The 16,996-nt window shown below is 36.6% G+C and overlaps 1 protein-coding gene across 7 annotated transcripts in view; it reads right to left on the bottom strand.

Annotated features, from left to right (window-relative positions):
* NAV3 (neuron navigator 3) overlaps window positions 1–16,996 on the bottom strand; it is a 415,221-nt gene that overhangs the window by 28,663 nt on the left and 369,562 nt on the right. For all 7 annotated transcript variants that reach the window (XM_027679763.1, XM_027679765.1, XM_027679760.1 and 4 more), the window contains 4 exons: window positions 16,886–16,938; window positions 12,370–12,393; window positions 9,971–10,048; window positions 1,543–1,626 (listed from right to left, as the gene is read on the bottom strand). In XM_027679763.1, the coding sequence (XP_027535564.1) occupies window positions 1,543–1,626; window positions 9,971–10,048; window positions 12,370–12,393; window positions 16,886–16,938 (239 nt within the window). The remainder of the gene's footprint in view (window positions 1–1,542; window positions 1,627–9,970; window positions 10,049–12,369; window positions 12,394–16,885; window positions 16,939–16,996) is intronic.

The following is a 16,996-nucleotide window of genomic DNA, read 5'->3' as shown; positions in this document are numbered from 1 at the left end:
ACATAAGGGCAACAACTAAGTAGAATGCATACTTTTTCTCCAAAGATATCAAAGTCAACTAACGTATTCTTTTTCATTTATTCTATATAAAGCAATCATGCTATTTTTAAGAAGAACACATTTTTACTAGAGACTAATCTAAAAAGGGTCTCAATTGAGTATTCAATATAAAATTAAGAGAAATCCAACAGTGTTACTACAAAAGACAATAAAACCATTTGAATAACATCCTTTAGTATATAAGGCTACTGTTTAATGGGTGAATCTCAACCTGAATCTGTGTATTTTTCAAAAGATTTAACTTGTTTATTACTAATTCAATTTAAAAGCCTCTGTTTAATAGCAACTGTCCTGCAAGTTGAAGTAAAATTACTCCATTTGAGTGCAGGAAGTTCTGTATTAGAACGTACAGTTGATTTTTATTAAAAAATAACTTTTATTACTGCTTTTATTACTTCCATGTCTCTCCAGCCTGTACTTACATAATGAGGGTTAAAGGAATTTAAACTCAACAGCATAGAAAAGAAATGAAGGAAAAGAACATGTTCTAAATCTTTTGGGAAAGAAACTTGGAAATTATCAGTTTCAATGTCACTACTTAACCTCTTCTGGAAAGAAAACCCTCTTAGGGAGATTGTACTTTGTAAAACAGTCAAAAGCTTTGGTTCTAAGAAGTTTCCATTGAGTTTTGGTGGTGTTGGTTTTTTGATTTGTTTTTTTTTTTCCCTATGATGAGAAAAAAGCAAGCAATACAAATATTTTCTATCCAGTTCACAATGTGTCTCACCACATTTCATCTGTTGGTGCTCAACCAGACTGTGAAATATTATTTTTGTAGACAGTTACACTGACTCCAGTGGTGACTAACAGCTCACTGATAAACAGTTTCTTTCACAGTTTGGCTCAATGAGGGCTTTCTGTTTATAGGATATTTTTCAAAATGAATAAGGGTAGAAAGATGCAGAGTTTCAATCCTGGAAGGTACTAAGCAGCCTCTTAATTCTGAGTGTGGTACAAAGGTGCACATTAAGTTTATTCCTTATCAGGTTTAGATTTTTTCCCCCATTAGACAAAACACAGCTAAAACCAAAATTGTTTACTCATGAATAGGATGCCTAACCTGCATTAACTCCCTGAATGGAGTTATTTTTCTCAACTTAAAAGTTTTTCCCTTCCTGTAATTCTAGCATTCTGATGATGCTGGCAGGCTGGAAAGAAGCACTACAGCAGATTATGATCAGTCTTTGTTACAGGATCTTTCAGTACGGAGTAAACCTAGAGTTGCATATGTTTTAATTAAAACCTGGAAATGAAAGATTTTATCTTCAAACTATTCTATGACATTGTCTGTGTAAACCTAATGCTGCACAGTTTAATTCTTCTGGACTTTTATGAAGATTAGACTGCAACAACTATTAAAGAAAGACCTGTCTGCATTATTGTCACAGATGTCCCTGTTTCCTTTCAGTGTTTTTTAAACGAAACTCTAATATAATTTGCTGACTATTTTCCACATTAAAGCATCTGCTTTGGTAAACTTACCTTTTGTTCAGCTGTCATTGTTAGACTTTGCAATCGCCCCGTCATATTTCCCAAGCTTTTTTCGAAAGCTGCTACTAGATGAGCCTGTGAAAGAAAAACAGCATTTGTCATGACAGTAGGACAATTTTCCCAGATCTATTTGATTTTTAAAAATATGTTTTTCCTCCAAGCACATCTTTTCCATCTCTTTTATATTAGTTTTAAACTCAGACTGAGCTAACTTGGAGAGATGAATCAGCCAAGTGAGCCCAGTGTTCCTCAGGCTTCTTTAGCCCCCAATGAGATTAACTCAGGTATCTCTGCCTGGAACAGAATTATGGATTTAGTGCCCTGCTTTGAGTTTACTGATATATTGGCCAAAAGGAGTCTGCTCCCAAATAGAAGTCGAGGAGCAATTATTTTCAATTACTGGACATTTCAAAATGGGAATTCAAATCTTGAAAGGTAAATTTTACCTTCACAAATAAAACCCTCCAGAGAAATCCTGAGTCTCAAACAAAAAATATCACAGTTAGTTTTATAAAAGGTCATTGCTTAGTCTATTAATCTTATATTGATTATAATCTCTGTGTGTTGTGTATATAAAAGTAATGAAAAACTTATGTAAAACAAATGTAACATTTATTATGTGTGGAAGTGTATATATAAAAGACAATCTTGAAAACTGGATGTTCTACTTCTCAATAAGAAAAGCAATATAGTTGAAAAGATCAAAAGATTTAAAAAAATTAAAGCTGTCTTTTTTTTTTCAAACAGCCAGCATCCTACATTTGATACAAGCAAAATTTATACAAAGCATACATCAACTCTTCATTGTTTCTAACTGACATCAAGCTTTGTAGGTAAAGAAGGGCAAGTGGTCATAAAGAAACCAACAATCTAAGCCAGCTTGTACTGCCAAGGGAAAGTAGAGATTTAATTTTCATGAAATTCCATAAAATTCCATTTGTCTCACAATACCAAATATAAAAAGCAGAAAGAAATACTTATTTTCTCTTTGACATCTTAAAAGTGGTAACAGGTAAAGTTTTCAAACTTGGCACTTGGAAATATATCTCAAACCTAACATATTTATATGCAGAAATGGATTAACTGAGCTTCCTCACTGAGGAAATTTATTTTTTATTATAGCAGTACAGGCATACACAGTGCCTGGCAAATTTTTCAGTTGCAGATTTGCATGCTTTTACAAACATAGTTTAAATTGTTTGAGTGTATGTGGTTGTACTGAATCTGAGGTATAATCAGGAAAAGACATGGTCCAAAAATGATTTTGTTCTGTATTTGAGGAGAAAGGAAAGAGCTTCTTGCCACCTTGTTCTGTATACTATCCCTCAAATAGAAAAAAAGACTAACATATATATAATAGTGGCCTACTTCTGCTTCTCCCCTTCAGAGCTATTAACTGATAGGTGGCTTTTATGTTTTGTAAATAATTTTAGAGTGCTATAAACATTTTAGTATCTTGAAAGCTCCTTATTTTATTCTATTAAATTTATGAAAAGTTTCCTCCTTGTAAACTATATTATTTGTAAATTATGTATTTAGTTACTTATGGTTATAGTGGTCAATCCACTTGCTTTCTGCATCTGCAGGGATGCCTTAGGGATAATTCTTTTGGTAAAGTACTAACTTTTTATAAACATGAGATGAGATTCATATGCAATTTCTTAAGGATTAATTAGCAAATTGTGTATTTTAACATTTATAACTTAGGTTATATTCTTGAAGTTACAATTTTAGATAAAATGAACGTGGAATACGCGTCAAATGCACCTCTGAAACCATTGATCAACACTACATCCTTTGATTGATTTTAGTATTCTATTCCATTCCTCTGAGAAGAAAAAAGTAACTAGTTTCTAAACTTCCTTTTCACTTTAATAATTAGCTACATATTAAAAATATCTAGACCAATCTATGGTGGTTTATTTCCAAAGATGATGACCACTGACCCAGAACACATTTAGAGACAAAATAGATGAACTACTAAAGAATAAGAGCCAAATATCTCTTCACTACATGTGTTTAACAGGAAACTAATGGAGCTCACTGTTCCCTGTCTCATAAGAAAATCTATAGCTTGGCTGACAGCCCATGGTTTTGCTTTACCATGAGAATTACAGTGGGGACCGAAAGCTTGCAAAGAGGAATAATTTGTTTAATTAAGCATTGCTTTTGTCCGTTTCTCACAATTAGACTGTAATAACCAGAGTCCTTTGGTACCAAACTACACATATTTGTGCAAAGTATTTTCCTATTTCACAGCTACAACTTCATCCAATATTGTACATGAATAAACCACAAGGAACTTACAGGAAAAATTAAGTACTAAAAAGCATCATTAAAAATGCCATCAAAGGTCACCAAAACTGCTAAGTTATTCTGACAGCCTTTAGAGAAAGACAGCCATGTCATGACTACGGGTTCTTACTAAAATTCAGACTGTGACAGAGTATATTACCTTCTTTGAGTATCATAGTGAATTTTTTGCACCATAAATGTAATTGGATCAGGATGATGGATCCCTCCAAACTTATTTGAGAAATAGATTATTGTGTCCTTATTTGCTTATAATAAAGAAACATAATTCTAAGTCCCATCAACCAAAGACTATTCAAGAAAAAAACTTTCACTGCATTGTTCATTCCTTTAAATGTTTATTTCAACAGAATACTCTTCTATGAAACACAAAGTATTAATTTTCCCCCAAAGAAATACTACACAACAAAATAAGAAAAGTTAGTTTGAAAAAAACTAGATTATCATTATATTTATATATGTATTGAAGTATGCATAAAACATATGTGTATGTATATATTCCTATTCGAGGTCAGGCTTTGCATTTAAACATCTGAATGTAAAATAATTCAGAAAATAATTGAAGCAAATAGAAAGAAGTACCTGTGTCTTTAATAATACTCGCCAGAAATTAAAAATTCTAATTAGAAACCTATTTACACTTACAAATATGGTCATTTATTTTCATTGCATTGCTAATCTTCAGTTTCTGGGGATTAGTTAATTTATCTAAAAAGTTCTATTCTTGTATTCTCATAAAAATATTTAGGAATTTTTATATATATATATAAAGTTACAGTCTCTCACACCTCAGAAATCTCTTATGTTAGGTTCAGTAGTTTCATTCATGGAGTACATACATCATTGGAATACCTCAAAAAGTAGCCTGAATACTGAATGTACTTTAAATAATGCTCATTCTAAAATAAAAATATGTCTTCAAAATTCAATGCAGTATTTGCACTCGGAAATAAATATTCTGGAATTAGAATTAAGTAACTGGATATTACTGGAAGTATGCCTACAGCAATATATCCATCATAATATGATATACATATTAGATATATAGATGATGCATGATGTACAGCTCTTAATCTGTAGATCTTCCACGTATGAATTAATTTTGACTTCTATTAACATGTGAAATTCCCATTAGAAATAGTCAAAGAGATGTATGCACAGGGAATGACTTCAGTGCTAAGATGACAGATTTGATTTTAGACATTTCCTTCCTAGTAAATGATCCTAGCCAGGCAAACCCCAAATACCTCAGCTCTTAGGTTTACAGCCTATCTTGAATGTGACATTGGCATATGAAACATCTATCTTCTGACACACTTTATGATTTGACCTGGGGTGTTCAGATTTATAAAACAAAAGTAAATAAATAAAGTTCCTCCCACCTGACATGGCTGAATGAAAGGAAGTGTGAAAGACCAGAAGGGATCGAGCTGATTGCAAGCAGCAACTGTATATCTGGTGATCTTTCCTGTTCGCTGCCTGCTATTATCTTGTTGCTTGGCTGTAGGATAGCGGTTCAGAGTTGGCCAAACAAGAGTATTAGCCAGCGAATCCCTTCCACTTTCTATCGGCATCCTGGTTCTACTACAGTTTGTAAGCATGCAGCCTTCAGCTTTATACAGTACAAAGCACCGATCAAAGTCCCTCTGAACAGGCTGGTTCGGGCTGCTCGCTGGAATTTGAGCCCTTGTCAGTCATGTAGGAAGTCTGCTGGTTGGACACTTTCTGCTCTGAAAACAGGCCCTTCCTTAATTAGTACAGAGATTTGCCCTTCAGCCACATTGAGACAGGCACCAGGGATAAAACCAGAATCTCAGAAAAAAATCTGTAAATTAAGCATCCAAACAACAGCTGGGTCCTGTTTGAATTTAATCATATGCAGGCAAAACACTTTGGAGTTAATCAAATGAAATAAACTGCTGAAATCAAGCATAGTACTTGAGTCCAGCCAACAAAACCTGAACAATAAATGAAACCAAATAAGAAAAATTTTGGCAGACTTTCCAAAAATGCCTGAGAAATGCTGTAACTTCCAAATGACATACTTTAGTATAAAATAATATATTAAGCAAAGGCTTGATGAAGTAGGTAAAATTTCAATCTGCCAGTCTTTTAATGACATATGTACTAATGTTACCAACAGTCTTCCAGGAGAAGCAAAGAAAGGCACAAATAGTGTTCAAATGAGATAATTAAGATGCTCTTTTTTTCACTCTTGTACAATACTTTTGCTCAGTTCTACAAAGGGAAATGGTAACAACAAATTCACACTTGAGATGAACAGTGAGGGAACAAGATTTCTGGCTCTTAATAGTTTCCTTCTCCAGACCACAGCAAGGAAAAAGCACTGCCTATTTTCAGACAGGTATGGAAATTAGGAGGAGCTCAGGACTAATGCTAAGATAAATGCAATTACAGCAAAGGCATCAGAAGGGACAGTGTATTTTTCTGGTTAGCAAAGGCACCACAGAAGATACTCTGTTCATACAGTACTCTGCCTGCCAGAGATGGATGAATCTACAAAGAAGACAGGCTGTGATCAAACTTTTCTGCATTAAACTTAATGTTTTAGCCCACCAATGTGCAAATGTGACTCAAAATGAGAGCCTTAGTACTATTATCAATTTATTGATTTGATTTCTTCTCTGAGAATAAATTCCAGATTTTGTCATTAGGACTATTTTTCCTTTAAAATGCAGGGACTGGTGAAGTATGTCTCAGACCAGAAGATAAATAATAAATGAATACATGCAAGGAAAGCATTTCTAAGGCAGTACAAGTTCATGAAAATTAGAGGCCCATGTGGGTTTTTCATGTTTGTCAAATCAATATTTGTTAATTACTCTCATAGTTTTTGTATGAAAAGTATACAATTACTGGCATTTAAATATCAATTCTGTAATTACAGTAAATGGACAAACTGCTTTACTGTCTGTAGAGTAAAGTGAGAAATGGTACCAAGAGCCTGAATTATCACCTGGAACAGACACTGAACACAAGCCTACCGCAGGAAAACGATTTAGTTTTACTGATGTAACACCTCTGCTCAGAATCATGGAACGGTTTAGGTTGAGAGGGACTTTTAATGATCATTTAGTCCAACTCCTAGCTGTAGGCAGACATGTCTTTCACTAGATCAGGGGCTTGCTAGAATCAAGATAACTCCTCATCACTCTCTACAACTACCTGAAAGGAGGTTGTAGCCAGGTGGGCATCAGTCTCTTCTCCCAGGCAACCAGCAGTAGGACAAGAGGGCATGGTCTTAAGCTCTGCCAAGGGAGGTTTAGGTTGGATATTGGAAGAAATTTTTTACAGGGAGAGTAATCAGACATCGGAATGGGCTGCCCAGGGAGGTGGTGGATTCACCATTGTAGTGGGTTGACCCTGGTCAGATATCAGGTACCTACTAAAGCCGCTCTCTCTCTCCCTCTGCAACTGGACAGAGGACAGAGAAAAAAAACAGCTAAGAATTCATGAGTAGAGATAAGAGTTGGGAGATGTCAGTGACTGACTACCTTCACAGACATAACAGACTCAAAGTGGGGATAGTACTTATATTTATTACTAACCGGAAAAGAGCCAAAGAGTGAGAAATATAACAGTCTTAAAAACACCTTCCCCCCACCCCTCCTGCCTTCCATGTTCTCCCTCCTCCCCCCTAGCAGTGCAGGGGGATGGGGAATGGGGGTTACGGTCAGTTGTTTCTGCCGCTGCTCAGAGAGAGGAGTCCTTCCCCTGCTCCCGTGGGGTCCCTCCCACAGGAGACAGTCCTTGATGGACCTCTCCAATGTGAGTCCATCCCTCAGGGAGCAGTTCTTCCCAAACTGCTGTCCCGTGGGTCACTCCTCCATGGGGTGCAGTACTTCATGAATGAGCCGTACCAATGTGGGTCCCCCACAGGTGCCACAAGTCCTACCCGGGAAAAACCTGCTGCAGTGTGGGCTTCCCTCTCCACGGGCCGCAGGTCTCTGGCAGGACCCTGCTCCATCCTGAGCCTCCCCTGGGGTCACAGCTTCTTTCATGCATCTACCTGCTCCAGCATGGGCTCCTCCGTGGGCTGCAGGTGGGTCTCTGCACCCCAATGGTCCTCCATGGGCTGCAGGGGCACAGCTGCTCCACCATGGTCTGCACCATGGGCTGCAGGGGCCACAGGTCTGGTGCCTGGAGCATGTCCTCCCCCTCCTTCTTCACTGATCTTGGTGTCTATGTTGTTATTCCCATGTTCTCACTCCACTCTTCCCTGGCTGGAATTTCTTCTGTGCAACAATCTTCTTTTTCTTAAATATGTTGTCACAGAGGTGTTACTATTACTCCTAATTGGCTCGGCTTTGGCCAGTGGCAGGAATTCCGTCCTGGAGCCAGCTGGCATTGGCTCCATGGAACAGGGGAAGCTTCTAGCAGCTTCTAGCAGAAGCCACCCCCTACTACCAAAACCCAGCCACAGAAACCCACTACAACCATCCCTAGAGGTTTTTAAGATGAGACTGGATGTGGCACTTAGTGCCATGGTCTAGTAACTACGGTAGCGTTGGATCAGGGGTTGGACTTGATGATCTCAGAGGTCTTTTCCAACCCAGTTGATTCTGTGATTCCTCTGGGTAACACCAGGGAACTCAGAGTGGAGATGGGAAAGTCTGTGACTGTGCAGTGTCACAAGCCCAGCCCACTTCCCTGTGCTCCTCACTTCCATGCAGAGCTGCTGCACCCCTGCATTCTTGGTGGAAAGAAAAGCGCCCTGCAGAGAGCAACAGGCTCATTAGTAAACACAACTACCTGAGGCATACTGACTGTCTTAGCTCTTCTGACCTCTCAGTGTTGGTTTTGGTTTGTTGCTCTCAGGATGGGTGAATGAAGAACTGCCCAACCTGGCAAAGATGAAGGTCAATGTCTAACATATATGAGTTAAGGAACCCTATACCCATTAGATATGCTGGCTATTCTAGCTATACATTCTCAAATGAATAACCCAACTCAAAATCCAGATTTTGAATTTACAAACATCACAATGTCCCATATCATCTGCTTCACTAGTTCATTCTCAGTACTCAGAAGAGTCTGGCAATGTCCACTGCTACAGATGTACAAATACCCACAGATGTTCTGCAGCCGCCTGAACAGAGAAAGAAGTGCTAAGCATAGCTCTTTCATGTTTTCATGTGTGGCAGTCCTAAGAACACAAGCAGCTTCCACAAAGCTGGAGATTATTTTCTCACAATATGAACACAGTGCTACTTCACCAACTGAAATAATTTCTTTAAAATTATGGCAGTATTCATAGATCTAAACACTCAGGACACCAACATTTCAAAGAAATGCACTCTTTGGGTTGCCCAAGACGTCAGGAAACTGCTTTTTTGAATTGCAAAATGATGCTCTCTTGCAACTGCATCTCAGCTTTCCTTGGCAGCAGTAACTATAATTATATCCCGATTTGCGTTTAAAAATCAATATGACATTGTTCAGTAACTATCCAGTAACTTCACCTGAAACCACAGTACCCAGACAGGATTGTAGCTGTCATTCCATATGGGGTATTACTTTCAGATAACATGTTCAATAACTCATATTACCAGTATATGGCAATTGGAAGGAACACCAAGGAATATCTCTGAAATAGTTCGGTTTTCATTAGTCATATATCAGCACTGTTGTTGCAGCATGTGAATTCTAGATACACTTGTATACTGTGCTTCCCTTCACACCTGTCTGCATTTTGCAAACTTTATCTTTGTGAAATGGAACTCTAATGAATTTTATCAGAATATGCAAATCATGCCCCTTCTTCGGCTGTCTCTTCTTACTTTTGGCCTTTTTTTATAACCGATTCTGAGAAAAGAGTGAAACTTAACAGGAAAGGACTATTGTCACACCCAAAGTGTGGAACCTCTCCTTTCCATTTCCACTGCCACTTTCTGCTTCTTTTGGAAACGGATTTCTTCTCCTGGAAGCTGGGGCAACACAAACATTTAATGAAGTAATTAATTTGAAAAACACCAAAATAAACAAATAGTAAGAGTCTCACAGACTACATGTTGAGTAACAGCTATTAACCAGTCTCATACTGGGTTCTTTGATACTGTTTATGATCACAAGCAAAACTACTCACATTTGCTGAAAGTTGAGAAGTAAGCGTAGCAACTTTCTCTTGTGATGCAACCAACTCTCTCCGCAGTTTCTGAATTTGCTAGAAAAACAACAGATTGCTGTCAGTATTTCAGCAATTTCCTTTTGTTGTGGTTATTTTGGTATGTTTTTTTGAGATCACAAATAAGTTTACAGCATCTTAGTTTCTCATTTTAGTCTCAAAAATATTCAGAAAAACAAAATAATTAAGTTGATTCTTAGTGTTGCTGCAACTACTTTTTTGTACTTAACCAGTGTATGAGCTAGGATTTCAGTTAAGGGAGCACATATGGGCAAATGCTTAATTACCTCATATGTACAATCCTCTGTTTGCAAGTGAAATGTCATGCTTTTTTACCCAATCCCATAAATTCCAAACACATCTTTCATGCAATCAAGGAGAGCAGCCCTGGATGTGGCCTGAGATTTTGAAACATGAATGCATTTGGGTGAGGTTCACTGTGCCTGACTGCAGACATGATGCAACCAACATATGTTAAATGTCTACATTAGACTAAGGTAAAGTGACAAAAAGTACTCCCCCACTGCCTGTCATGAAGAAGGCTTTGATAGCTATCTCAGACACAGATTTTTGCTTCGTGGATGTCTAAAATTAGGTGAGGTAAAGTAGTATTTTTTTTCTTTAACACAATGCTTGCTACAGTCCCTGAACTTCAAACATGCAGCCTCTTTAAACCTTATATAGTATTTAAAAACTTGCTTGACAATTTACAAAAATAAATGTCACTTTAAATGTGTGTGTTGACATGAAAATAAACTTAGTTCAAGATTCCTGTATCCTTTAAGGAAAAACAGAATCTTTAAGAGATTTACATTTACATCCTGTTTACATTGCAGCTGGGATAGATATCTAGCATGAAGCTTGCATATAATTTTAAGCTCTTTTAACCCTGTTTGAGATGTTACTGGGATTTCTGGGTATTGTACTGAACTTAAGCATAGCATGGGATTCACTCTGAAAACCCTTTCGTATTCAGACATAAAAGAAATTATTCCAGACTAGAGAAGCAAAATGTGTGAAGCTAGCCTAGGAAAGGGAACATATAACAGTCACTACTAAAGACTATTGCAGTACTTTAGTTTTATGACTCCCATGAAAACCAACAAGGAATATTGCACAAGCTTTAAGAATGAACAAGTTCCTGTACTTCCACAATACAAAAATAGCTAGGTCATTTACACTGGCTCAGTGCAAAGGAGACAGATTATCGAGCTGTTCTCCATCCTGGGCTGACTCTTTTCTTTTTCCAAGTTTTCAGTTTTCAAGTGCAATTATTTGATGTTCCTGCTTAAACTACACTTTCATCATATTCCTGCAGCTATGCAAAGGTAGGTCTCATGAAGTGCTGTTCAATATCTCCTGTAAGAGCGAGCATCACAAGAAGACTCAGATACTGAGAAAACATCATGTTGAAACACACAATAAAGAAATGTTGTTTCACCTCTGTATACGGCCGTATATAGAGGGCAATAAAATGAGAAATTGTAATTTACACTACTGAGCTATGGCATGCCTCTTTAGCTTCTTTGTTTTAATTTTAAGAGAAGTGAGCTTAGATAATTCAGGTAGAAATTATATTGAAATATACTGCACCAAGGAGGAAGAATATGTTTATTTGTTCAAATTCCTCAAAGTATCTTGAAATATCTAGAACAGTAAAAATAGGAGCAGCAAAAATGCAGGAGTTGGAAGGCATGTAGCTCTATGAAGTGAAGTGCACCCCTTGGTGCCGTATTTTATTGCTGCTACTCCTTGGTGCCCTTTTAATACAACCAGGACTTCATTTTGAGAAAGGCTGTAATTGTATCCAGCTGCTGACCCAGGCTTGTCACCCATTCTGTTACACTGTGAGGAGAAATAAGCTATTTTCCATGTCAAATTTGATTTATATCTGAAATCAATCTGCATTGCTCTGAAATCCATCAAAGTGGTCACTTTCAGAAATTTAATATAATGCAAAATGTAAGGGAGAGAAGTTCAAAGCAATCATTTGAAGTATTTTTCTCCCGAAAGGCAGCACATTACCTTGAATTGCACAGTCCTTAAGAACCAGCACAGAGTGGTATTAAGTCTGAAATCAGACCTATCACAACTCCTCAACTCAACGCCCAATTCTCATTGATTCTTTTTTTCTTTCCAGAATGGCAGCCAGGAGGTTTTCTTCAGCACAATGTTAAGAAAACGCTGCCTAGTACACTAAAAGCTGCACCAGGTTTTTATTTATACTTCTTAAAAGGGGATGCAAAGACACAGAGTGTATTTTTCCCACTGACTAGGCAGTTTAGCCATAGCAAGCAAACAATAAACTATAAAATAATATAATGCAATGCATAAATATAAAAATGAAGAAAAGTTCTTACCTCTGAATGTGCTTTTTCTTCTGCCTGGAAGAAAACAAAGAAGAAATGGCTTAGAATCAGTGTGCAACATAATCGGGGTAATAGAAAATAAGAGCCAGCTACACTGAAGTGAAATGAATAGCTTCATGAATCCATTACATTTAAGGAAGGTATCCAGTAAAAACAATAAATGGAATTCCTTTCAACTTACTTGGCAAGGCTCCAACTGAAACCCCAAAGAGTATGTCAGCATACTAACAACATGAAACAGTGGATAAAGGGCGAATAGGACCAGAACTGCAGAAATTGCAGCTATATTTCTAAGATACAAAAGAAAATGTACTATGCTTTCACTGCACGGACCTTAGTCTGATATAAGCAAACTTTTACACCTCAATGATTATTAGGGCTCTTAGAATTATATTTGTTTTACTGCATACCAAGCAATATTCCTGATATAATAATAACTAATCTCTGCCAAGAAAAGTTGTCAGCGCACCTGTAAAACATACATGGGGGAAGGTGAGAGGTACTTGCAGTTTAAAGTAATTTCTTCCATACAAAATACTGACCAAAATATTAAGAGCTATGAAGGTATGTTAAAGTTTTAACTTAAACTTGCTAATATTATTTAACAATTTTAAATATTTTCCATATTGTAAGGTATTGTGTCATATAATGAAGCTATTTACTCAGTAGCCTTTTCTTTCAAGGCCTTTTCTTGCCTTTTCTTGCCTTCAACAAGGCAAGAAACTAAACCATTGCAAGGCAAACCTTTGAAAGTCATTCAATTTCTAAGCATGGGATTTGTCCTACTTAGGTAACATTTGGTGGACAGAGAAATCTTGCTTTAGTGGGATTCTAATGGAAAGGAATGGAGTGCCTTGAGAAAGGAACACTTTCACAACACAAAATAAGAATCAGTTAATGTACTGGAAATTGATCCACCCCATAGTCTGAGGTAGCCCAAGTTCTGGAAGAGTAGTGAGCAGTAAAAGGAAAATGTAGCTAGAAGAATTATTTATAAATAACACTAGAAACACTGAGAAAACCCATGGTAATGTTTCTGAAGAAGATTCTCTAACATTGGGCAGTCTGTGTTATTACAAATTAATATAGCTGATTTTAGGCCTGTATTAGGCATATATTTTTTGCCATTAAAATTTTAATGATTTATTATAGAAATGTTTTATTGCTTTTCCTGGTGTAAGGGGAGAAGACTTCTGAAAAATGCCTCTTTCCATACATGCTTACCAGTTAACAGTCACTAAACAGACTGTGATGCTATGATATTAACCTTTGCAACAGCTTTTGACTGAAACTACTATAATACCTGGTACATCACTACATAAGGATGATTTAGTATAATGATAGTTTTATTTACCAGAACTGACATGATGCTCATACTGTGACACACTAACTTTCTGATCTATGTTTGCAAAAAGGAGATCTGCCTACAGAAAAAAAAAGAATTCTATTCCCATTACTGTTTCTTCAAACAAGCAGTGTGTGGAAAGTCACAAAGGGATTGAGGATGACCATAAAAAAAATTGAGGTTGATGACCTTTTCCTAAAACTGCCATATGGGGATGTGGTGTTGTCCTTAGACTACCAAACCTGTTGATGAAGGCAGTGCCCCATGTTGTTACCAGAGGACTCCCTCACTGCTCAAAGAAGCATTGCCTTGCTTCCTGAGTTCAGAGAGGTAGCTACCACAAGTCGGCTTTTGTGGCAGTATAAGGTAATTGAAAAAGAAAGAAGAGGATTCTGGGGATACTATCAACTTAAAAACAAAATCTAACAACCAAATATATCTGAGCAGTTTTTACTTAAGTTCATGCTGACACCATTGTAACTGAGGACTTGGCCATTGCTTCAAAAGGCTCTAAAAGGAAACAATTATTTTTCTCCCTCTACTCCTCCATCATATGCATGCACCCCATCCTTGTACAGATTATTTTTTCTATTTTCAAAATCTTAGAATATTAACATACAAATGACATGTCCTCACACATCTCCTTTGAGCATGGCTTAGCACAATCAATGAAGCCTAGGGAGTCAACTAAATATGTGAAAATTTAAGTGTCTCCCCTACTGAGTAGGAGATTAAAACTGGAGACAACCTATCACAATTTGTTCAATTTCTCAGAACACTAGATGTATTCACTGCCAAACTGAATCAGTCTGCTAAGTCTGCTTACATGGCATATTTTTGAGTGAAACAAAATGGCTGTCTCTGTACATGCATATCTCTACAAGCTAGGTTTCCAGATTTTATGCAAGTTAAGTTCTGAAAACCCAAATGCAAGTAAAGAAGAAAGCCAATACATACAGGAAACAGTAGAGAATGCAGAACTTCTGTGTCACTGGACTTACTCATTTCAATGGTAGTAAATCATGAAATGTCTCTTCTGAATATCATATTCTAATTTCCAAAGAAACATTCTTCATAGAGTAACTTAAAGATTTTCAACTATCCTTTGGTAATAATACATAACGATCTTGATATTTATGTAGTACTTCATCTGAAACTCACCATTGATTAGGCTGCAGAGAACTGCTAGCACCAAGGCTTAAGACAATGCTCGAGAAATCTGACAAATAGGTTTGATTGAGATACTTATGAAAAGGCAGCTGCTTTGGAATTCCTGCTCAGTGATTTTGGCCTGCTTAAGAAAGGTAAAAAAGCTCTTGTACTCCTCCTTGAATCTAGTAATAGCTGAAAACAACTTATATGTACCATAACCTTGTGAAGCTATCCCATTGCTCTCTGCATTCAGCTGATATGATATTGATTGTCAACCTTTCATGTTTCTATACTCCACTTGTGCTTCATCTTCTGACTTATTGCTAAAAGTTTAAGTTTTTTTCACAGAGGGATAAGGTAGAAGAAATTCAGTTCAAAAATCATCCCTAAATTCAATCCTAGTAATTTTGTCATACCAATTCCTTTCTGGCCCTTTACAGATTTTTCTGCAACTTCCATTATCTTGCCTACATAATCCATTACTTAAGGAGCGGGGTTCAGCTACAATGTGAATTCACAGTCAGAAATTTCAGAAGAAATGTATAGGATGAACCTAGGTAAACAGTTTAAAGTTTATTTTGCAGGAAAAATACTGTCCTTTACTATCATTGGGTTTAGTTAATATTTCCAAGATATTCTGTAATACTGAAGTAAGTAAGTACTAGTAAAGTCTTGTTACATTAGACAACATCAGAGCACAGATATCTGACACTTACTAACTGGGTGCTGAAAGCATCCTGTGTCACTCTATAATGCAATTTTTACCATCTATCATTTTCACAACATTCTTCTAAAATTTGACATCAAATCGTGAATTATAATTTTGAATGCCACTTCCCATGCAAACTGATCGTAGTGTCTCATAGACAGTAAAATAGTTCTAAATATTTTTCAACCACCAACACATAAGTGAGAAGCTTTACTCTGAATGTTAGTCATACCTCATGTGCAACCAGTCTGCATATACATTCTACATCCCCAACCTCTACCTCCTCTTCCCCCCCAAGTAATTAGGGACTGGTCTGGACTAGAATTACTTGCAACTTGCAGTTTAAGGCCTGGACAAACCTAATGCATGTGTTCTTGATGTTTTAGATATGCCTTTGTATGAACCTTTTTCTAACTAAACACAACTCAGAGAGGCACCTGGAAATATGGAGAGGGCACAAGCTTTTCTCGAATGCATGGGATGAAAGCAGTTAAGTGGGTTGCTCTCCTCTGAAAAGGGGTTACTGCAGCATGTAATTGTAGTTAGCAAATAGGTTGCAAAGCAACAGTTGTGTATCCTCAAGGGAATGTCCAAGCATGTTAAACTGCTCCCATATGGATGATTTCTCATTAGTAGAACAACTGAAGCAATAAATTATGCAAAATATATAACACCTCCATAAGATAACAAAAAAACATATTAAAACAAAAAAATAGAGAAAAAAAATCAAACCCAGAACAACTTTTGGAGCTAGAAGCAAATCTAATTAGTCTAATTAATTAAGATTAAAATTTTTAAAGTTACTCTTCTCTTTGTAAATAACATCCAAATGCTGTCATTTGCAAGAAAGATCAGTAGACATTTAAACTGCAAATTGTATCTCCCTTACCCTAAAGCAATCTTGCAGTTTTCAAGAAGCATACCTCAAACAGTGCTAGGATTTAATTACTTTGTAAATTGTGCAATCAGAAAACTAGCTGAAATGAAGCAAAATCACTCAAAATTATGAACTACAATAGCATAAGGACCTCCCTTACAGAGTCACTCGCAGACCATTATCTTCTTTTGAGCTTTCAAAATGTATACTAGGCGATTTTAAACTGTTACAAGCAATAAACAGAAAAAGATGAAAATAATGTTTTCTAAAATAGCATGCAATAATACAAATTTGAAAATAAACATTCCTACTCTATTGAGGTAAAGTTTTAAAATTCTTCCAAATCTCAAAGTATTGAAATTGTCATGAACAATGAAAAAGAACGAAGGCAGGCAGAACTTTTTTCTACAATGTCAATACTCACCGTAGAGTAGAGAGAGGATGTGCTGGAGACAAGTGATAATGAGGACCCATGTACTTTAAAAAAAAAGAAACAAAACATGAAATATTGATAAAAGCATAAAACTTCCCCCAT

The sequence above is a fragment of the Neopelma chrysocephalum genome, unplaced genomic scaffold (assembly GCF_003984885.1).
Source record: "Neopelma chrysocephalum unplaced genomic scaffold, ASM398488v2 Primary Assembly neopelma1_59, whole genome shotgun sequence".
In the NCBI taxonomy this organism is placed as follows: Eukaryota; Metazoa; Chordata; class Aves; order Passeriformes; family Pipridae; genus Neopelma; species Neopelma chrysocephalum.
The sequence above is the reverse complement of the archived record's forward strand: the minus strand, read 5'-3'. Positions and strand labels throughout refer to the sequence as shown.